Source organism: Nanorana parkeri, unplaced genomic scaffold, assembly GCF_000935625.1.
Source record: "Nanorana parkeri isolate BGI_ZX_2015 unplaced genomic scaffold, ASM93562v1 scaffold816, whole genome shotgun sequence".
Classification (NCBI taxonomy): Eukaryota; Metazoa; Chordata; class Amphibia; order Anura; family Dicroglossidae; genus Nanorana; species Nanorana parkeri.
The window spans coordinates 42,094-61,890 of record NW_017307084.1 but is presented as its reverse complement, the minus strand read 5'-3'; the positions used below and the strand labels follow the sequence as shown (position 1 = coordinate 61,890).

Here is a 19,797-nt window from a genome sequence, read left to right as displayed (position 1 = left end):
CAGAGAAACTACAATAAAGAAGGACTCCGGGCACACAAAATCTTAATCCTTGCAGTGGGGCTACCCCCGCACTGTAAGGGTTAAGTGTTCGTATTCACCTAGGGTTGCCAATAACAAAGATATACTTAAGTGCCCCTGTGTGGTCTTGGTTTATATGTTTCTGGGGCACGCCCCCTTCCTCAGAACCTGACCTTTGTTGTCTCAAAGATATACTTACCCAGACCTCAGACCTGGTAGCCTCTCTCCTCCTTCATTTTGGCGATCTACAAACCCATGAGTTATAACGTCCAATACAGTGTATTGGATGTGAGCACACCAAGCGACATTCCATTGCTCAAGGGGAGAGAGGCTTTAGGGAACGGTCTAGCAGCCGTAGCTAAGATGAGTATATCTTTGTTATTTGTGACCCTAGATGAAAACGAGCACTTAACCCTTGCAGTGTGGGGGAACCCTTACTGCGAGGGTTAGGATCTCTTCTGCCTGGAGTTTTTTTTTACATTTCATGTCAAATTATTTTATGGGGTCTATTCACTAAGCTGCCGTAGGCAGCCGAGTGAATAACCGATGCGAGTGAATAGCGTTATTCGGCTCGGCTATTCTGCTGGGTACCTCTGTGGTACCAATCAGAATAGAAAAACAGTTTAAAAAGTAGAAAAAAATCAAATAGACGGCTCCGATGAAAAATAAAAAAAACAGAGCAGGGAAAGGTTTACTCTGCTCGATCGAGCAGAGTAAAACTTTCCGGGGAAAAAGTGTTTCTCTCCCGGGCGGCCGGAAGCCGCGCTCTAATGGTAACCAGGGACGCTGATCTATCTGTGTAAGTGGCCGTAGCCAGCCGCGAGGTCACGGCTGGCTCCGCCCTGCAGTCAGTAGCAGGCTGTCGGCCGGCCAATGGCCGGTTGTTCGGGCAGCTTCGGCTTGACTGAGCCCCTCGGCCAACTTCGGGAGCTGTACGGGCTATAGTAAATAGTCCCTACAGCAGCCCTTTGGTTCTACTGAACCGAAGGGGTCCTGGGGCCGAAGCTAGCTGAAGGATCAGGCGAAGCTACGGCTAGATCCTTCGGCAGCTTAGTGAATAGACCCATATATGTTTTTAACAGTAAATACAGTACGTTTTTTAACCGGGTTATTTTTTTTACAACTTATATTAAATGTTTTACAGATAAACATTTAACTCAGGATGTACTTATCACAAAATATTCCCAAAGCACTATGGTTTTCTAAAGTGAGAACACAGCAAAATTAGTTTACTTCCAGGACTCTTAAGGGTTTATTTACTAAAGGTGTAGAGCATGTTCACTTTGCATAGTGAGTTTTTACTGAGCAGTGCTTTTATTTGGAACAGTGGAGTGAATTGGGCCCTTAAAGAATTGGACTGATGCTTTTTGAAAGAGCAGTCCGACTCTCCTTGGTGCTCCTACCACAGGGTGTTTTAACCCTTGGTTCAGCAATTGGTAACTAAAAAAAAATAAAAAATAGCAGCATACTTATTACTGTATATGAAGCCTGTCTGTTTTACAGTAATAAATGCAGAGGGTTTAATCAGGCATGAATTTAGTTTAATAAACCCCTGTGTATCATAAACAGTTTCCATTGTTTTGTTTAATAAATTGCAGTTTTAACCATTTTTCATTCTCTGTTGTATTTCAGTGCTGCTGATCTCCCGCAGCCACTTTGCAGATTAAAACATATTGAAAATAACTTTTAAAATTACATTAAAGCCAGACTACAGTCTATTATTATTTTAAAAGGACCCCAGGCAGTGTTTAAAGAAAAAGACAGCTCAAGCTGCAACACTGTGAATACTTTGAATTAAATACATTAAGTGCGGCACTCTCCCCCACAGCAACTGTTTACCACAACTCTTCAGTCTTCCAGGTTGAATGACCCCACAGTGTAACTCAAACCAACAGATAGAGAGACACATAGTGAGCACAGAGTGTCATGCGGTGCCACCACAGCACCCTTCATACTTAGTGTACTGATGCAGTATAAAATAATACAAAGCAACAACTACACAAAGGGGGCAATTTAGGGGTGGGGGGCATGGAGCTTAAAGTTAGGCTTTCAAGATAACGATGAGAATTTAAGTAATTCTTTTTATAGCCCAATTAAATGTATGGCAGCAAACGTCTGGCCAGACTCTTTCAGCTTAAAATTGCTGATCACATATTACAGTAATATAATATAAACTGAATGTTAATTCTTTAGCAGATTTCACAAGATCTTTGTATGAGTGTGCTCTACAAAATAGTATTAATTGCTTCTTTAAAAGAGAACTATGGGGTTAGTGTTTTTCCCAATAGCTCTCTTTAGGGTCATATGAAGACATATACTAACCTCCTCCCGTGACCCAAAGCTCAGTATATCGCAATATACTGACAGCGCCGCAGCCGGGACGGATCCCGATAATACAGTCGAGATCCACCCAGCTGCGTGAGTGACAGCTGGCTCTGCCTATCTTGAGGTAGAGCCAGCTGTGCCTGCCCCCTCCCCCGTTTGTTCCTACAGTCAGCGCTGGAGCATCGGAGAGGGAAGGAGGAGAATCCCTGCGGGCAGCGGTGACTGACAGTCACAGCACTCTGCAGGGAGATGATCGAGAAGTGAGCGGATCGACTGCATGTTTCTGCTTACTTCCCGATTATTAGAGCCAACCTCTGACAGTGTATTTGTCACAGGTCGGCTCTAACTTTGAGGATGAGTGGAAATCACTCACCTCATAGTTCTCCTTCAAATAAAGATATTCTGTATTTTCACTTTCATGGTTGTAAATGTTGTTGAGATGGCCCATGGCAGTACTAAAAAAGAATAATAGTTCTTGAACATTGTAATAACAAATTGAGTTTCTGGCACTTTTACGTGGTTGCAGATCCTGCTGTTTATTTAAGATACTTGTCTATTACTAAGCATTCTATCCAGATGAAAGGGATGTGTGTTGCCACAACTTCTCAAATGATCTTTCATTGCTGATTCTAGCTGTAGAGCCAAGTGGACAAACTCAAAGAGTTAGTTTTGAATGACCTTCGTTGCATGCAAATAATTCCACTACAGGTTTTTGTTATAGACTGTTGATCATCTTTAACCAGCATTTTATAATTTTAAGATATTACCACCTTTCCGCTGGCATAGTGCATATATACATCACCCTGGCTGGTGGGCCTTAACTCTGGCTGTACACATACTGAAAATATATCTGCCAGCCAGTCCGCTATTATTTTCTGAGAGTGCACTGACTAGTGCACTTCTAGGACAGTGACTAAGTTGTCACCGACACCTCATGGACACTGTTTATGTTCGGGAGGAGGTGGGATGGGCTCCCAATCATGTGACTGCTCTGACAGCCTGTCACAGTGATCAGATGATTGGGAAGCCCGCCACCCATTGTTCAGAGTCCCTTCAAGGGCCAGTGGGTGGCGGCTCCAAGAAATAAAACAAACTATAAGTAGAGGAATTATATGTGTCTATATACAGTATATTTATTATATATTGTCATGTATTGTTTATATGAAAGTAGAATGGAATGATTCCTGTGACAGAGTGGGCTGATGGCGAATAGGAGAATGGCATACCGAAAATAAGACGCTGTCTTATATTTTTTGTGGCTCAAAAAAACACACAATTGGTTCTTATTTTCGGGGTAGGTCTTCTTTTTTTTTTTTTCATATATAACAATCCAAAGTTAATGCAAATCCAAATGAAATAATCCAAAATGGCAAAGTTAAGAATAGGGTGATCAGGGCAATCAGGGGTGCCGCACCTTTCCAAGAGCAATTTGGTAATCAGAATGAGCGATGCGCGCTTTCACTATTGATTCCTCACAGGCAGAGTGCATTTGGTATCACTCCGCCTGTGGCAGGAGTCGGCGCTGTAGAGGAGGCATCAGCTTATGTGGCTCTGCTCCCTCCGGTGCCGCCTCGCTTCCTCTAGCGCTGGCTTCGTTGGCACCGTGAGTCTCTCCTACCTCTCCCATGGCTCTTCAAGTTCCCCCTTATGCCACCACCGGCCCTGGGAATGGTCACAGCTAGGTCTTTTTTTCGGGGTAGGTCTTATATTTTAGCAATTCCCAAAAATGGTACTGGGTCTTAATTTCAGGGTAGGTCTTATTTTCGGGGAAACAGGGTATTTACACCCTTAAAAGACAACAAAATGATATATTGTTGAAACAGAATTAGACATCTGAAATTCATAATAATTAAATCTATGTAGAGATACAACAAGACATGACTGTCTGTTGCTTGCTGTGGTTTACTATTTTATTTAGATCATTGCAGTTTTCACAGAACTCTTTGTGGCATCACGTCTTTCTTGCCTGTCAATCACTTACTGGGCTCATGACGCCCTAAAAGATATAAAGTTACATAAAGCACAGGCAGGAAGGGTCAGTATGCAGAGCAATGCAAGCAAATGACTGAGGGGGCAATGTGTGGTGGTGGGCATTTCATTATCTCAGTGGCTGTATGTGTTCCAGTAGTAGTGCAGGGCAGCAAAGGTAGATACAAAATATAAAAGTGCATGTAACAATTAAAAGAGAACTATGGCCCAACCTTTTTTGGCCATAGTTCTTTTTTGCCATAGGCCTTTTTTTGCCATTGGTCCAAGCCATCCACAGAGCTCAAGCTTCTAACAAAGAGTATAGGCTGTGACAGCTCTGGCTTCAATAGTTAGGTTACACAAGTATTGGGGAAGCCTGCTGCCGTGTAACATAACTACCTGTCAAAAGCTGGATGCAGCACTGCCCGTAATTAACAGTCAGCTCTCCGTCCATGACAGGTTACACATCGGGGAGGATTTCCCTGCTGTGTAACCTGATAGATGCCGATCTGAATAGAGAAAAAGCTGTCGGCTTCAGAGTCGAAGCTGACAGCTTTTTCCTCCATAATTCTACGTGAGGCTTTGGGGTTGATTTACTAACCTAAACACACACACACACACCAGGTGTGTGTGATTTTCACACAGCAAAACGTATTTATCAACCAAAAAGTCTCTAAAAGCATATTTCCACTAATGCCATATATGGAAAAATCATGCACATGATGCATATATAATGCTGCTTCACAGTTTAGACAAAAATGGTTAGCTCATGCATTTACATTCCTGCATTCATCAACGCAAGCAACATAACATAGAGCTAATTTACACCACATTACCTTGCAATTCATTGCAGGGCTTTGAACAACACACCTGCTGGGTGTGTACACACTACAAAGGTGTTTCGATTCCTCCCATAGATCATGCTGGGAGGGAACACACTACAGAGGTGTATACACGTTCGTGGTGTGTTTAAAAGGTTAGTAAATCAACCCCTTTGCCTCACCTGCCTCCCCTGACCGCACGTCCCTACTCTCTAGAGCCAGGTCTGCCTGCCCCCTCCCCCGTCTGTCTTTCAAATGAGCTCTGGAGCAACGGAGAGGGGAGGGGGGAATCTCTGTGGAGAATAGGGACTGACAGTCACCACTCTCTGCAGGGAGAAGACCGCGAGCTGAGTGATCAGCGGTATGTGATCGCTCAGTTCCCGATCTATAGAGCCGTCGTGTGACAGCTTCAGACTCCAGGTATTATTGTAAGAATACATATTTTTTATCTGGTCAGCCCATGGTAATCCAGTGATGCACTAAATTAGCTGGAGCTATTACAGTGTTTTACAGTGATCTCGTAGGACCTGTCACTGCGCTGTATGGAGCGACTTCCCCTCTGCTCTATAAACACAGGGAGTCCTCCCTTGTCATAGTGCCCAATCAGAGAATGCCTAGTATTTTTTATTAACGCATACACGGCGATCTCTCATTGCACAAGAGGCAGAGATGTCATAATCTGCCCCTCGTTCAATCAGAGAACGCCTTGAAGCTTTGCCACCCTTTCAGCATGGTGCACAGCAATTTAGAAAGACACTGGAATTCTGACAGGATAAAAATATGTTTCTGTACTTGCAAAAAATCTACTTAAAAAAAAAAAAGAAAACTAATGCAGCTACCACATCTAAGGACCAGTAAGCTGCAATGTATTATATTCATGTGTTTGGGTGTAGATAATAAGTAAAAAGTATTTTCTCTTATACTGCATGATGCCTATCCTCTCTTGGTTTTCTGTCGATAGTGTTTTTGTAGAAAATATGCTGACTGTGTATTATTTCTGGAATACACATGTTAAAGAATTAAACTGCAGGGTGTAGCTTCCTATAGAGGGCCAGAAATTTACAAATGAACATTTTAAAACATATCTGAAGTCCTAAAAACATGTTAGTGAATACATTTACTTTGCTGTCACTTTAAGCAAAGTTATGTGATAAGTGTAATATAATTTGTTTAATTGGAACAGAAATTACATTTCAGTTTCCAAAGTCCAGCAAATAAATCAGTGGCAGATATGCTTTTGCGCTCACATGAAACTTTCTAGAAAAGGAATTCTCTAAGGCTCTGTGAACTTTTCCTGATATTAACATACTCTAAAAGACTGTGCCAATTGTAGGAGTTAGGGATCCAAAAGTCAGACTTTGCAATAAGTCTCTCAAGTAGAATTGTCATGTGATGTTCTAGGCTTAGATGTCTTTTAGGTTAGAAAACAACATATCTGTGTTAAGGTGGCCATACACTACTCGGATATTGACCAGATCCTGTGTGTGGCCTTGCCAGCACCACAACGATTGACAAAATTCAAATTTTCAGTCCCCTTGCTGAAGAAGCCGGGATGAAAATTGTCAACTGAACCATGACTGCTGCTAATCAGCTGCAGCCACTTTTCAGGTATTCTAACAGCTGGGAGTGCTGGCTGTCAGAATTCAATAGCCCGGCATGGGAGATTTCCCCATCCATGCTGTTTACCGTTTATGGAGGCAGTGAGAAGAACCCTTAATCCGAGCACAGGCTTGGCAGGGCAGGAAGGGGGGACAAAGATTGATTGGCTGCCCCGCCCTGCCATACCAGGCTACATGCCCTCGGCACTGCGAGGGTGCTTTTCCAGAGTCCCCCCCACCCGGGTCACTGGCATGATAACAAATAGGCGGAGCCAGTGGTGATGTCAGCGCTAGCTCCACCTATTTTTTTACATTTGCGGGTAGAATGGTCTACCATTCTACCAGCCGGAGGAGAACACAGCTGTTCTCCCCGATTCAGCTGTGTGTTCAGCTCAGCCAAGCTGAAGCACAAATGTGTTCGGCTCAGTTGAGTTGTTTGGGCTATTGTGAATAGCCCGTACAGCAGCCCTTCGGTTCGGCTGAACCGAAGGGCTCCGCGGCCGTAGTGAGCCGAAGGATTAGCCAATGCTTTGGCTTAATTTTTCAGCTCCTTTGTAAATAACCCCCCTAGGGTATGGCCAGCATTAGCAGTCTGTTGCGTATGCAACTTTACCTATACCCTAGCAGGCAGAGCTTGTTAGAAGCCATCGTTCTGCAATTTGACATGTCACTTTTTCTCATGCGACTTGGGTTCTGATGCATGGGATGCTTCCGATGACCCTCAACTGAAGAATAGGGAGTAATCAGAAGCCAGTGTAGAACCTGCCCTATACAGGCTTTATCCTTTGATTGTTTCCTTTAAAAAAGTTCTTGAATATGAATGTGATTTCTGAAAACTGAAGAAAAATGTTGCAAAAGTGATGCTGGCACCATAGGCCAACTATCAAAGTTTCATCCATAAATGGTAGTTTGTAATTAAATACTGCATGTACATAGGAGCAGCCATAATTGCTCAATACTCACGCATGCTCTGCTTAATGCTTTACATTTCCGCACAGTGTGGTTGTGCTTTACTGCTCCTTCTCACAATGCAAATCTGTAAATAAGCTGACACACTAAAAAATTATGTTTTGTGGCAGATTACTTATCTGAACAGTTGTTAAAGAGGAACTCTTCTCCACCTCTTATGTTTTTTTTTACCCCTTTTACCTTGCTCGCTGGGTTGTCTAAGGTAATTTATAACTCAAATATGTGCTTCCTGAAAATACACTATACTGTTCCTTTAAGTCACATGTGTCAAACTAAGGCCCTGGGGCCGAATCCCGCCCACCAGGCCATTTCCTAGACTTCTACTTTCAGATCTAGGTATTAGGTTATTACTAAAACCAGTGATAATCGAATGCAGAGGCAATTATGATAAAGATTAGATACATTTATATAGTCTTACAGACCCTTTGAGGTCAACCATAATGTTGATGTGGCCCACGATTAAATTGAGTTTGACACCCCTGCTTTAAGTAGTACATTTGAATACCTGCTATTGGCATTGACATTATTATTTGTTCCAGGTTTTATAAAAGGTGAAATATAACATCCTTGAACTGGCACCTCAGCCATTTATTTTTAGGCTATTTGTGAGAGGAGATTACTCTCACTTCCTGTTGCAATCACCACACAGTAAATAAGGGTTATTCTTCTAAATGGGGACAGAGACATGAATAAAATGATTTTTTTTTTAAATCCAAGAGGTTCTAACGATTTTCTGTTCCATCCAAAACTATAAAAAAAAAGTTTGGCTAGAGTTGGGATCCTTTCTTTTTTTTAAATAATAAATCTACATGCAAGCACAAAATAGCTTTTGGTTATATGCTTTCATTTTATTAGGCCTTTGTAAAATGTCAAGCTGTTTGCTTATGGGCAGCCTAGTGCTGGATTTTGTCCATGTGAAGGCTGGGGACTTGGCTCATCCAGAAGTAGTAACAGGTTTATTTCATCTTCAGAATGCTGTGTGGTTTGTACGTATAGATATATTCCAACACATAAATATCTTCTTGCACATTGCAGGCAGGTGAAAACAGAGGAATACTGCTTGAGCTGAAGGCGGTTTTGGAAGTGATACAGAGAGAGCACAGAGAAGAAAAGAAATGGACGGACTTTCTGCTGCAGTTTCTTAATGATCGATGTGGGTGGGAGATTGAACGGAGTGAACTAAAACAGTACATCTCCAAGGTATTGTTTGTACAGTGATGTAAATGATTGCAATGTTTCAACAATATGATACACATGAAATAATAGTGAGAGATACTGAGCATTTTTCGACATTAGTGAATACTTCCTGAATTCATATTCATGCTGACAATCACCCGAGTTCCCTTGGAGCCATAACATTTACGTCTGGAATCCAGCCAATCAAATTATCAGTCAAATTGAGTGTGGTAAAGTAGTGACTGAAACCTCAAAAAATGCTGGACTGAGATGGGGCCCTGTGCTAGGGCCAGCTTTAGTTCATTCAAGCTCTTTTGCTAAAGGCTATTAGGCAACATTTGAGGGGAACTCCTGGAGAACAGGTAAACAGTTGAAATACATATACAAGAACTATTTTGCAGTTTGCTAATGTTACGACACGCACATCAATGCCAGACAGTACAGTCAGGTCAGTGACCTTACTTTTCTCTAATGCAGTTCAAGAAGAACTCTGGGCAAATAAAATCTTAACCCATGCAGTGCGGCTACCCCCACACTGCAAGGGTTAAGTGCTCGTTTTGTCTAGGGAGCTAAAATAACAAAGTTATACAAAACCTAACCACGATCCCGGCTTGCTCCTAGACCGGTCCCTTCAACCTTGCTCCCCTCCGTGCTCCAGCGGTCTAAGGTCCTGTGAGTCGTCACGTCCAATACAGCGTATTGGAAGTGAGGGCACCAAGGCACATTCCATCGCTGGAGAGAAGGGAGCGGTGTAAGAGAAAGCCAGGATAGTGGTTCAGCTGAGTATAACTCTGTGATTGTAGCTGTTACACAAAATGAGCATTTAACCCTTGCAATGTGGGGGTAGCCCCACTGCAAGGGTTAAGAGTTTATTTATCCAGAGTTCTCCTTTAAGCAATACAGCTTGGTCACGGACTAAGCCGTTAGCCTGTGATTAGATATGGAGGATAGGCAGAACACTGATGAAGTCATAACAGTGCCCTCCTGTAAGCATATTCAAACCGTTGAATGACAGCACTGTGCAATACAATAGAGCTCTGATGGGCTCATAGTGCTGCTTCTCCCTTTCCCACAGTGTTGCTGTATAGAATTTTATAGGAGGCTGATAACAAGATAGATACAAGCATATATGCTCGTTCCTAATTAATTTTTAGTAAATACGTAACTGGATTAGATGGTGTTTTTATTTCTGCCTGGAGTTGAAATATACTCAATGATGTACTTACAAGCAGGTATTTTTATATGGACAACTGAGCATGTAAAGCATCCACTAAGGCTCATTTACATAGCTGTAGATGTCTAACACAATAGAAAATGGGCAGATCTATGCACTGGAGAGCCGCAGGTGTTGTCTACAGCTGACCTGTGCAAATAATTGACAGGCTGCGTGTGCTGGTAAACACAGATCAGAGCATATATTTGTGTAGAGGTACAGATGTATGTCCCTGGATGCAGACAGTCTGTGTCCAGGGACATACATCAGTTGCATTTTTTTTTTTGAAGAGCGTTCAGACGCCCCGTAATGCACCCAATGTATTGCAGCACATGAGAATAACATACTATTAAAAAGAAGGAAAAAAACAAGCACCGTTAAAATGTATTGCAGTGGAAAGAAGTGGGCATTCACAGTGCACAGCAACATACATGCTCTCTATGTGTGTGGTGTGAATGTGCCCTACATTCAGTCAAAATTAGAAATGTATAAATGAGAGGTGCTAGGATCTCCTGTTAGTTTCCAGTATCAGGAATGACTCTCATTTATAAAGCTGGATCACCTCAGTGTGGTTGCTCCCACACAACAAAGAACCTCCAAACTGAAAGGGAAGACTTTGGTAAATGTCAATCAAAGATGCAAAGGGCACCACAACAATGGCAATAGAGTTCAAAGTAAGTTTTTATTGATAAAAGATCAACAGGGTAAAATGTCAATGCATTTCCGGGGGTCCACACACTCTCCCTTCATCAGGGTTTGTACATGATATCCCTTCAGGATTGCGTGGAATCAAAGAATGTGAAAACATTTCTAGATGTCACATCTGATTTGTGTAACTGCAGAGTAGTATGAACTCATTCCTCTCTATCTGCAGATGCACAAGCTTGATGTGACACCTGTATATGTTTTTCACATCCAAGCAATGCTGAAATAAAAATGTCCAAGCAATCCTGAAATAAAAATGAAAAATGATGCCTTGAGATCCATAAAGACAGCACAGTCTTGCTCAGGAATTCAGTTATTTATCCAGACATTGTTCCAGACATTGCTGTAGTGCACTAGTCCACCCCCACACCCTTTAGTCATTAATCTGCTGCTATGAGAACCCCCGAATGTGCTTTAGGAAAGAATTCCCAGACAGGTCCAATGGAGGCTTCTTCTATCTTACATGCACAAAGCCAAATGTAAAAAAAGTGCCAGTACTTTCTCAAACGCACCAATCAAATTCAAATATGCCTTTGACTTTTGAATGTAACTGGTACTATAGAAAACAGAGAGACAAAATTAGAGGAGATGCTTCAGAGAGCTCACTCCTAAAGGGCTATTTATCAATGCTCCTAGGTTCCATTTAGTGGCAGGAATGGCATTCGCCCATCGTATGGCTAGGTGGATGATTTATAAATTGGCCCCCTAGTATTCTTTTACGAAACAGTACAACAATGGATAAATATAAATTAAATAATTTATCTGATTTTTAACACAGCTGTAAGGTTTGCTGGATAGCATTAGTAGCTCAATTAATGTGTTTTTTTTGTTGCCTAGTATTGCCCTGTATGCCTAAATAAGTCCATACGGTTTCAGTTTATACAAATCTGGAGCTTTTCATTTGTCATATGTTTATGTGACTTCAATAATATTATTAATTTCTTAAATGCATTGAAAAAATTAACTGGCCATTTTGCCATATAAATTGCATGATGTTGCAAGTGAAATTGTTTCTTTTTTTTATTTGCTAGGACTTCTAATAGTGCTTTGCTCATACGCTTGTCACTCATCTTTTTTTAGCTAGAAGCTAACTCGGCCAAGCCATGTGCCAGTAAAAGTACTTCAGACACTCAGAGAGACGTGAGGAAAGAAAAGACAGAGCAAAGGCGCCTGCTGGAAGACACTCACATTGCAGCGATGGAACTCAAAAGGCAGTTGGAAAATAATGATCAGAATTGGAAAGTGGAAAAGATGGAGTTGTTGGAAAGATTTGACAGTGAAAGAAAAGAGTGGGAATGTCAATGGAAAGTGATGCAGAAAAAGATAGAAGAGGTAATATATTTCTTGGATCATAACAACTTAGTATTGCCATGTCTAGGTCATGATTACAACATCTTCTAGGCTTTGTTATTTTTCTGATGTGTTCTTCTCCTATAGAAAGGCATGGTTATTTTTCTGCTGTTGTGTTCTTCCCCTATGGTATGGTATTGTATCCTTTGCTGTGTGTCTGCCCGGAGGAACCATCAGTAAATCAAACCACGCCACACAAATCTCTATAATGGGACTGTAGGGTTGGGTGCTTGGATAAATGGTGACAATGTGCAAATCCAAACACAGAAAAGGAGTCCAGTGCTGTCTTTTTTTACATATTTGCCCTGAGGAACCAGTCAGCAGGTTTCATAAATGTTACATCATCCCATATCTTATATGTCAGTATTGGGTGGATGCAGATGGGCAGACGTGTCGTGGTTGTGGCTGTGTACATTAATCTGGGATTTCAGTGCTGACATCTTCCCGTTAAAATTCTATGCTACCATCAGGCTAAGTTCATATGGGCATGCATGTAAGGGATGAATGCTGAATAACCAATCATTTTAAGTTGCGCCAAAAAACTCCAAATGCCCTCTTTGATGTTTTTTTTTATTATTAAACAATTTTAAGGGAAGTAATGTAGAGAAAGTGACCCACTTTGAAGTAGTTTGTGCTGTGATATTTGGCATTTTTTGTGATTGCTGTGGTGTTTTTGCTTCAATATATAGACCCAACTGTCTTTTTTAAGACAATATCATGGATTTCTATTACTTTGATGCTCAGCTTGGCTACCCTATGAACGTTTTCTCAACTGAAATTTTTTTATGTGTACTACATAGTTCGCAGTCCATTAACACTTTAGTAAGGAGCTTTGCTAATTGCTTGGTAAGCTTTTCAACTGCAGATCAACCACCTGTTCTTGCTGCCAGTTTGAATGAGTCCTTCATGTCTTTCTTAAATCAGGTAACCAATTAACTGGTGTATTGTCTGTAGGAATGGAGAATTATTCACTGAGCCGTGACTTTGTCTGCTTGGCTTAAAGCTGATTAAAATAGTAACTGGGTTGTAATCTCCAAGAGAGATCCCACTTTTGAGAGCTTAAACACAGCCAAAAATTTAGCCTTAAAGGATAACTACTGGCTGGCTGCAAGGTCTAATTGTTAGATATCCAAGGCCCCCTATTCAAAATGAATACCCCTACCCTGTCCCAGATTTGTACTGCACATAATGGAAACCAGGGTTTCCTGCAATCTTAAGGTGATGCATCTGAAGCAGGGGAGTGTAAGCTACTTTTATTGAGAGGAGATAGGAAGGATACTTTACCTGGCAATCTGTATTCAGTTGCCTGTTGATTCTATTAACAGGAGAGTACTGTGAAGAATTGTATGTAGAAAAGGGCTCTGCCTCCCGAACCATACATTATTTCATATATATTCTGTTCTGATAACTTCCTGAAGATTTTTTTCATACTGTATATGTTTCTGAATGGTAGAACCATTTCTTGTATACAGTTGTAATTCATTTATGTTTACACATACTCAAAGTACACCTGACAGTCATTTTAGAATTTTAAAAGTAACCCTCACAACCTAAAATGCCTGTATTTACTTACGTTAGCCAAGTGCTGGACAAATTCCAGGAGCCAGGTAGCCAATGGTGCTTAAAAATGACAGCTGGTGCCCAACTTTTGAGGTTTTCTGTTGTTGTTGTTGTCGTCAATGGAGCCGACTCCCAAAAACTCCTGCTGGTTTCTGAATTGGACAAACCGGCACCTGAATTCCATATTATTTTTTGTCTTCCCCTGTAAGATAGCCAGAAAAGCCTCCTCTTAGCACCCCCTGATTTAATCCATCTACCTTTCTGGTTTAATTTTATTACTAAGGGCTCAACTTCCCTCTCATTGAGCAGGCAGCAGCAATTAGACTGCTCTGATCTGAGGGTGGTATGAAGCTCAATCATAAAGGTGGAGAAGTTGAGGGAGGGTCTGATATGTAAAAGCATATTGTTAACAAACCTAAATAAACTTTAATGCTGAACTCTAAGCAGATAAAAACACAAATTAATGCAGCTCTGTATCCATTATTACATTATTTAATATTTTTTCCAGTGTAAGCAAAGTACCTAAATGTTTCCTTTTATCAGCCCTGTACACAAGAGTGCAATGTGTGAGAGGGCAAAGCAGCACAAGGAGCCAATCAGTTAATGTGTGGACAAGATACATGCTGATAGGAGTAGAAATCAGAGTGAGTGATGAGCTCCTTACTGCACTTTTTCTCCTTCACTGTTGAGTCACAGGTGTGTTTATGAAGGCCTGGTCTCAGAGAAACTGGGCTGAATAATGCTGGCTGTCAGACTATGAACATCTAGTGGCATAAAAAAGTACTGTGGGGGACAGGTCTGGATTGAAGGAAAACCTGCTTCTTTATGTTATCTTTGAATTTTGAAGTTTGATTTTTATATTGTTTTTTTGGGCTAAGGTTCTGCATACTTGATGTGTCTGATGTGATGACTTTGTTCCCTTTTTGTGGTGTCTCATACAGCTGTACCAGGAAGTCAAACTAAGAAGGGAGAAAAATCTGAACGGTGATGACGGTGATGTTGATGAAAAAGTTCTCCAGTTCTCAATCCCCTCACAGACGGAACCCACCAAGCCAATTAACTGTGAAAGACAAAACCACCAAAACCACATAGTCAGCACTGGGCCGGACAAAAACACTAAACTATTGGTTAACAACTGTCAGCATTCAAATAAGGAGAATACAACTGAATCCAAAACATCTGATAAAAAGCTTGATGCTCGCAAACCGGAATCAGAAAATTGGCTAGCCCAAAGGATGTCCAAAACCGAAAACGACACGTTGAATGATGTGAGTACTGGTTTGATTGACAATTTGGTCATATTTTTGTATAGCACATAGCGACTACAGTTTAATGAAATGTTTCATTCACTTCAGGCTCTAAAAGAGATTGCCAGAGTCAGCGAGGAACTATGTAAATACCAGGAAGAAATACGGACAAGATCCAACTGCAAAAGGTATTTATTTACTGCAAGCTGACAATTGTGTGTCATTTAGCTTTAAACACATTATGAATGATGCAGTTCAGCCTTGTGTTATAACAGACTGGCAGCTTTCCAACAAATTGGATCACAGGAAAGTTTACAGTCCCAATCCCTTTGTCTAGTTTATGTAGTCTTTATTTTATAATTCTGTAATCTACAATCAGCCTGGTTCATACAAAAAAATGTTTGTTTACAAAATAGTGATAGCAAGGTAGCTGGGCAAGAAGAGAATAAAGTATGAATCTGACCCTGGTGGCCAATAGTTTATGGAGGGAGCCTTTGCATGAGGTGGGAGGGAACTGTTTTGCAGCTCCCCCACCTCCCAAGTCTCACTACCAGCTTCAGCATGCCACAGTGTAACCCCTTTACTCATCGCCACATTTGACCTTGGCCAGGCAGGGGAAGCAACATTTGCCACGTTACAGCCTTGGGTAACGTCCATTTGCTTTTTGCCTCAGTGGTGTAAAGTCAGCACTGTTTGTCAAGACCATCATATTACTATATAATTTGGCCATAGTGTACTATGTGTGTGGCTATTAAACGCTTTCCACTCACCATGCAGAAATCTCTGGCTCACCAGCTTTGGAAGGTATGTGATTAATATGTTATGCTGTCATGAATAATGTGCTGTTGTGGCTTGATATGTTATGTTATTGGATTATGATATAATGTACTTTGGGGTAATATATAATGTACAGGCCTGTCAACATCAAACAATGCAATATGTAGCGGCGCGCTGTGAACACCCCTACAAGGTGGGCCCCTTACTCGCATTTCCTTTGGTGAGCCAAAGGGTCCCAGTCTGACCCTATATCCAAAATTTAAAAAAGGTCAGGCTTTACACACACTTTAAGAAGTACCAAAGCCATGATAAAACAGAAGCTTAAAACAGCAGTACTGTGCACATGCTGAAATGTAATATCTTCAGCTGGTGCGTTTCACTTGTAGAACTGTTAAATTTGTGCTACTTTGGTCCAAACCTAGGGCAGTTAGAAGCAGAGCCATGTTGTGGATAAGGCAGTTGAGTTAGTGGTCTTGTAACCTGAACCTATTAAAGCAGAACGCCAGGCAAAAATGTTCTTAACCCTTGCAGTGGGACTACCCACGCAGTGCAAGGGTTAAGTTTCACATTTTGGCTAGGTCCTAAAGAAAAAAAAAGTTGTACTCACCCAATCCTTGAAGTTGGTCTAAGGATCCTTGAGTCATCACATTCTATAAACTGTGTATAGGGCGTGAGGATGCTGAGGGACTATCGCTGCAGCGAAAGAGGAGACAGGCTTCGGGGACTGGAGTAGCAGCCAGCCAGCTCCTCAGTTCGGGTAAGCATTATTTTTTTAGCACCTAGACCAAGACAAGCACTAAATCCTTGCAGTGCAGGGGTATCCCCACTCCAAGGGTTAAGAACATTTTGTCCTGGAATTCTGCTTTAAGGTCTCACTGAGAGAATCCCTTTTCCTACCATAATCCTTCACTGCTTGTCCCTAGAGAAATCCACTAAGAGCTATAAAGTCTTTATTCAAGGTTACATGTCCATATGTAGAGGCAGCATATAATTCCTGACAGCAGAGATAAGAGTTATGATGAGTTCTCTTCTCTTTTGTGATCTAAGAACATAGTTTTCTACACACTTCCTACAGTTCATAAAATATCTAGATTTATTGAAAGTTCATACCAACCAAGTACACATTAAAATCATCCAACACCGATCCTATAGCTTCTCATATAGGCTTAATCATAGACACAATTGATTGACAATTGTTCTTACTTCCCTCCTTTTTAGGTACATTTTATATATATTTTTATATCTATATGGGTATAATCTGATTTTATGTTGAGTAAGGTGTTTTTATGAGATATTGCAATCTTGTTTGTTTATTGGATTTTACAATATCATACTAATGAGGAATGGCTAATATTGGTCATGTTGGAGACCTTTATTAATATCTATTTTTTTATATTTAAATGTATTTGAATTGTTTGCACGCTACAGTGCTGTGACCGTCCCTAAAGGATGATTGTCAAAAATGAAATGCGTTGGAAAGAGCTACAGCACTGTGATGTCATCACTGAAGGGGACGTACACAGAAACTTTGTGTTGTTCCCAGGAGAGAGCAAGCAAATTATTTCCCTAGTTCTGGGGGAGCACTAGTGTTTGGAAGTGTTTTATTGGCGGTTTTTACTTTCTAATAAGGAGGTTTTGCACTAGGACAGTCTCTGTTCTGCTTTGTACACTTTACTTTGGAGTTGCCCTGGGAATCTGGACGAATGCCTCTATAAGCCTGAGGTGCATCTGTATCTATTCTAATACTAATAATATATACAGTACATGACTTGTCGTATAACTTCTCACTGTATATTTGTGAATGTTATACATTGTTGTCTCACATAAAGTTCAAAGATTTTTTTTGGCTTACTGGTCCTTTAAATATTCAGTACTTCTATGATCTAAAATTTCAGTCCTGGAATACATCTTAATGTAACCATATCACAAGATTTGTTATCCAGATGTTTGACTTTTTATACTCATAGATAAGAGCAAAACATCAAGGGACATTAGTACTGTTGAAGCATTACTATGGTTCCAAGCTGTTAAAAAATATGCACTCAAGAAATGGTTTTTGGGCTCATATCAGTAATCACATTTTCCCAGGAGTAATATCTGTTTATATCTTTGCATTTTACTTGAAGGAAAAGGCAAAATATTGGCTTAGAAGCAAAGTATTTTAAGAAAGAGGCCTTTGTGTCTTAACTAAAAATCATTTTAGTCATACAAAATAGATGTGCTGTTTTGCAGCAGTTGACAGATTCCCGTATAATTCATCCGGAGTTAGAGGAAACTATATATAATTTTTTAAAAAGGCTGACCTGCACCTAATGTTTTTTTTATTTGCATGTCAACTATTCAAAAGTTTTTATAGTGTTTTCTGTAACTCTCGGCAATATTCAGACTTTGATTGTTGCCATAATGGATTTTAAAACAAAGCAGGTATAGAGTGTCTGCGGAAATGCAGCTTTCTAAGACATGCCCTAGGGCACACACAAACAAACCTGCATGTTGTCATATCAGCTCCCCCATGACAGACAACAGACAAAATTTTAACATGTGCCAGTTAGTACAGTTTATACAGGAGGGTCAATTTGGGTGGGGAGCATGGAGCACGGAACTCTGCTATAAGGGAACATGATAATGCTTATGTCTTATCAATATCATGGAGGTCGGGTTAGGCTTTCATGATGCTTCCCTTCTATCACAATAGGAAAATAATAGTTTAATAATAAATCGTTAATTTTTTTGATCGATCAAAATTATTTTGATCGATCAAAGATCTTTTGATCCGTACTCACCTCTCCGCCGGCTTCCGGGTCTTCCGTCGGAGATCTGGTGACGTCACGGACATCGACGTCACCGGACTCCTCCCCCCTTCCCCAAGTGGCTCTGTCGGCTAACGAAGGGAAGGGGGGAGGAGTCAGATACTGGTGCGCATCTCGATTGCTTAAGGACCTTTTGAAGGGCATGCTCTGGCTTTAGCTGACTCGTGAGTGAAACACTGATTGTTGTTTCGTACTGACCTAGCCACTGGCAATGCTTGTCCTGACTTTGCTGTAAATTGTGAACTCAGCTCCCTTGTCACAGTGCACCTATAGGAACTAAGCTTCGCGGCTGGTTTATGTGCATGTTCTGGTTACCTGGTGCTCCCAAAACTTTTGTGTCAGTCTAGTGTCTGAATTAGGCAGTGGTTCCCCAACATTAGGGATGCTTTGGTTTTAGCTGACTCATGCGTGAAATTCTGGTTGCTGTGTAAGATTGACCTAGCCATTGAAGATGCTTGTCCTGACTTTGCTGTGAATTGCGAACTCAAGTCCTCTGCATTTTTTATTTTTGATAATTGATACATTTTAATCATTACCAGCCCTAGAAAATAATGATTTTAGTATATTATCGATAGCAGGTGTCTAAAGGTGTGTACTGATACCCCATGCTGAGTATAAATGGGTTTCTTGGTGGTCTAGGCTCCCCAAACCTGGGAGCTCTTATTCCATTTAACCCCCTCCCTATTTCCCCCAGACTTTCCATAATGCTTAGAGCAGGGGTCAGCAACCTTTTACACACCGAGTGCCATTTTTGCAAGCATCAGACAACCGAGTGCCATTGAACAATAGTGTGACTTGACAGAGAGGCCAAATCTGCAGATCATAATGATTTGTGGGGCTAAGTACAGGGGCTCTTACAAAGACAATCAGTCCTCAGTCAGAAACTACCTCTTCATCTACCAAAGTGAAATGGTTAGGATTATTTGGTGTGCTTCAGTGGCAGGGGAATGGACAAAGAAAAGCAATACCTGGGATAGGTTTGGGTGCCCATAGACTATGACAATTTTTCACAATCTTGAACCATTTGTTTATCAAAATGTAATTTATTGGAAATCAATATTTTTGTGAGTATTTTTACGACATATTTAAAGCTGAAATTGTATACTGGGTCATTGTTGTTTAAACTAAAAATGATTTTTAGATTATTGTTCATTTTGTGCTGTTAATGTAATATTCAGAATAATTGTAGATGAAGATGAAAGGGAATCGTGATGGTTAAATGTTATAGGAGTTATTGGACTCTCCTACTGTATCTCTATC

At 40.9% G+C, this 19,797-nt stretch overlaps 2 protein-coding genes across 3 annotated transcripts in view; both read left to right on the top strand.

The window, feature by feature from the left end:
* Positions 1 to 8,821, top strand: part of SOGA3 (SOGA family member 3) — a 60,266-nt gene extending 51,445 nt beyond the window's left edge. For both annotated transcript variants that reach the window (XM_018565137.1, XM_018565136.1), the window contains exon 8: positions 8,735 to 8,821. The gene's annotated coding sequence lies outside the window, so the exon portion shown is untranslated. The remainder of the gene's footprint in view (positions 1 to 8,734) is intronic.
* Positions 8,566 to 19,797, top strand: part of KIAA0408 (KIAA0408 ortholog) — a 17,072-nt gene continuing 5,840 nt past the window's right edge. Inside the window, exons 1-5 of the mRNA XM_018565132.1 lie at positions 8,566 to 8,646; positions 8,735 to 8,899; positions 11,874 to 12,125; positions 14,645 to 14,971; positions 15,059 to 15,138. Of these exons, the coding sequence (XP_018420634.1) occupies positions 8,566 to 8,646; positions 8,735 to 8,899; positions 11,874 to 12,125; positions 14,645 to 14,971; positions 15,059 to 15,138 (905 nt within the window). The remainder of the gene's footprint in view (positions 8,647 to 8,734; positions 8,900 to 11,873; positions 12,126 to 14,644; positions 14,972 to 15,058; positions 15,139 to 19,797) is intronic.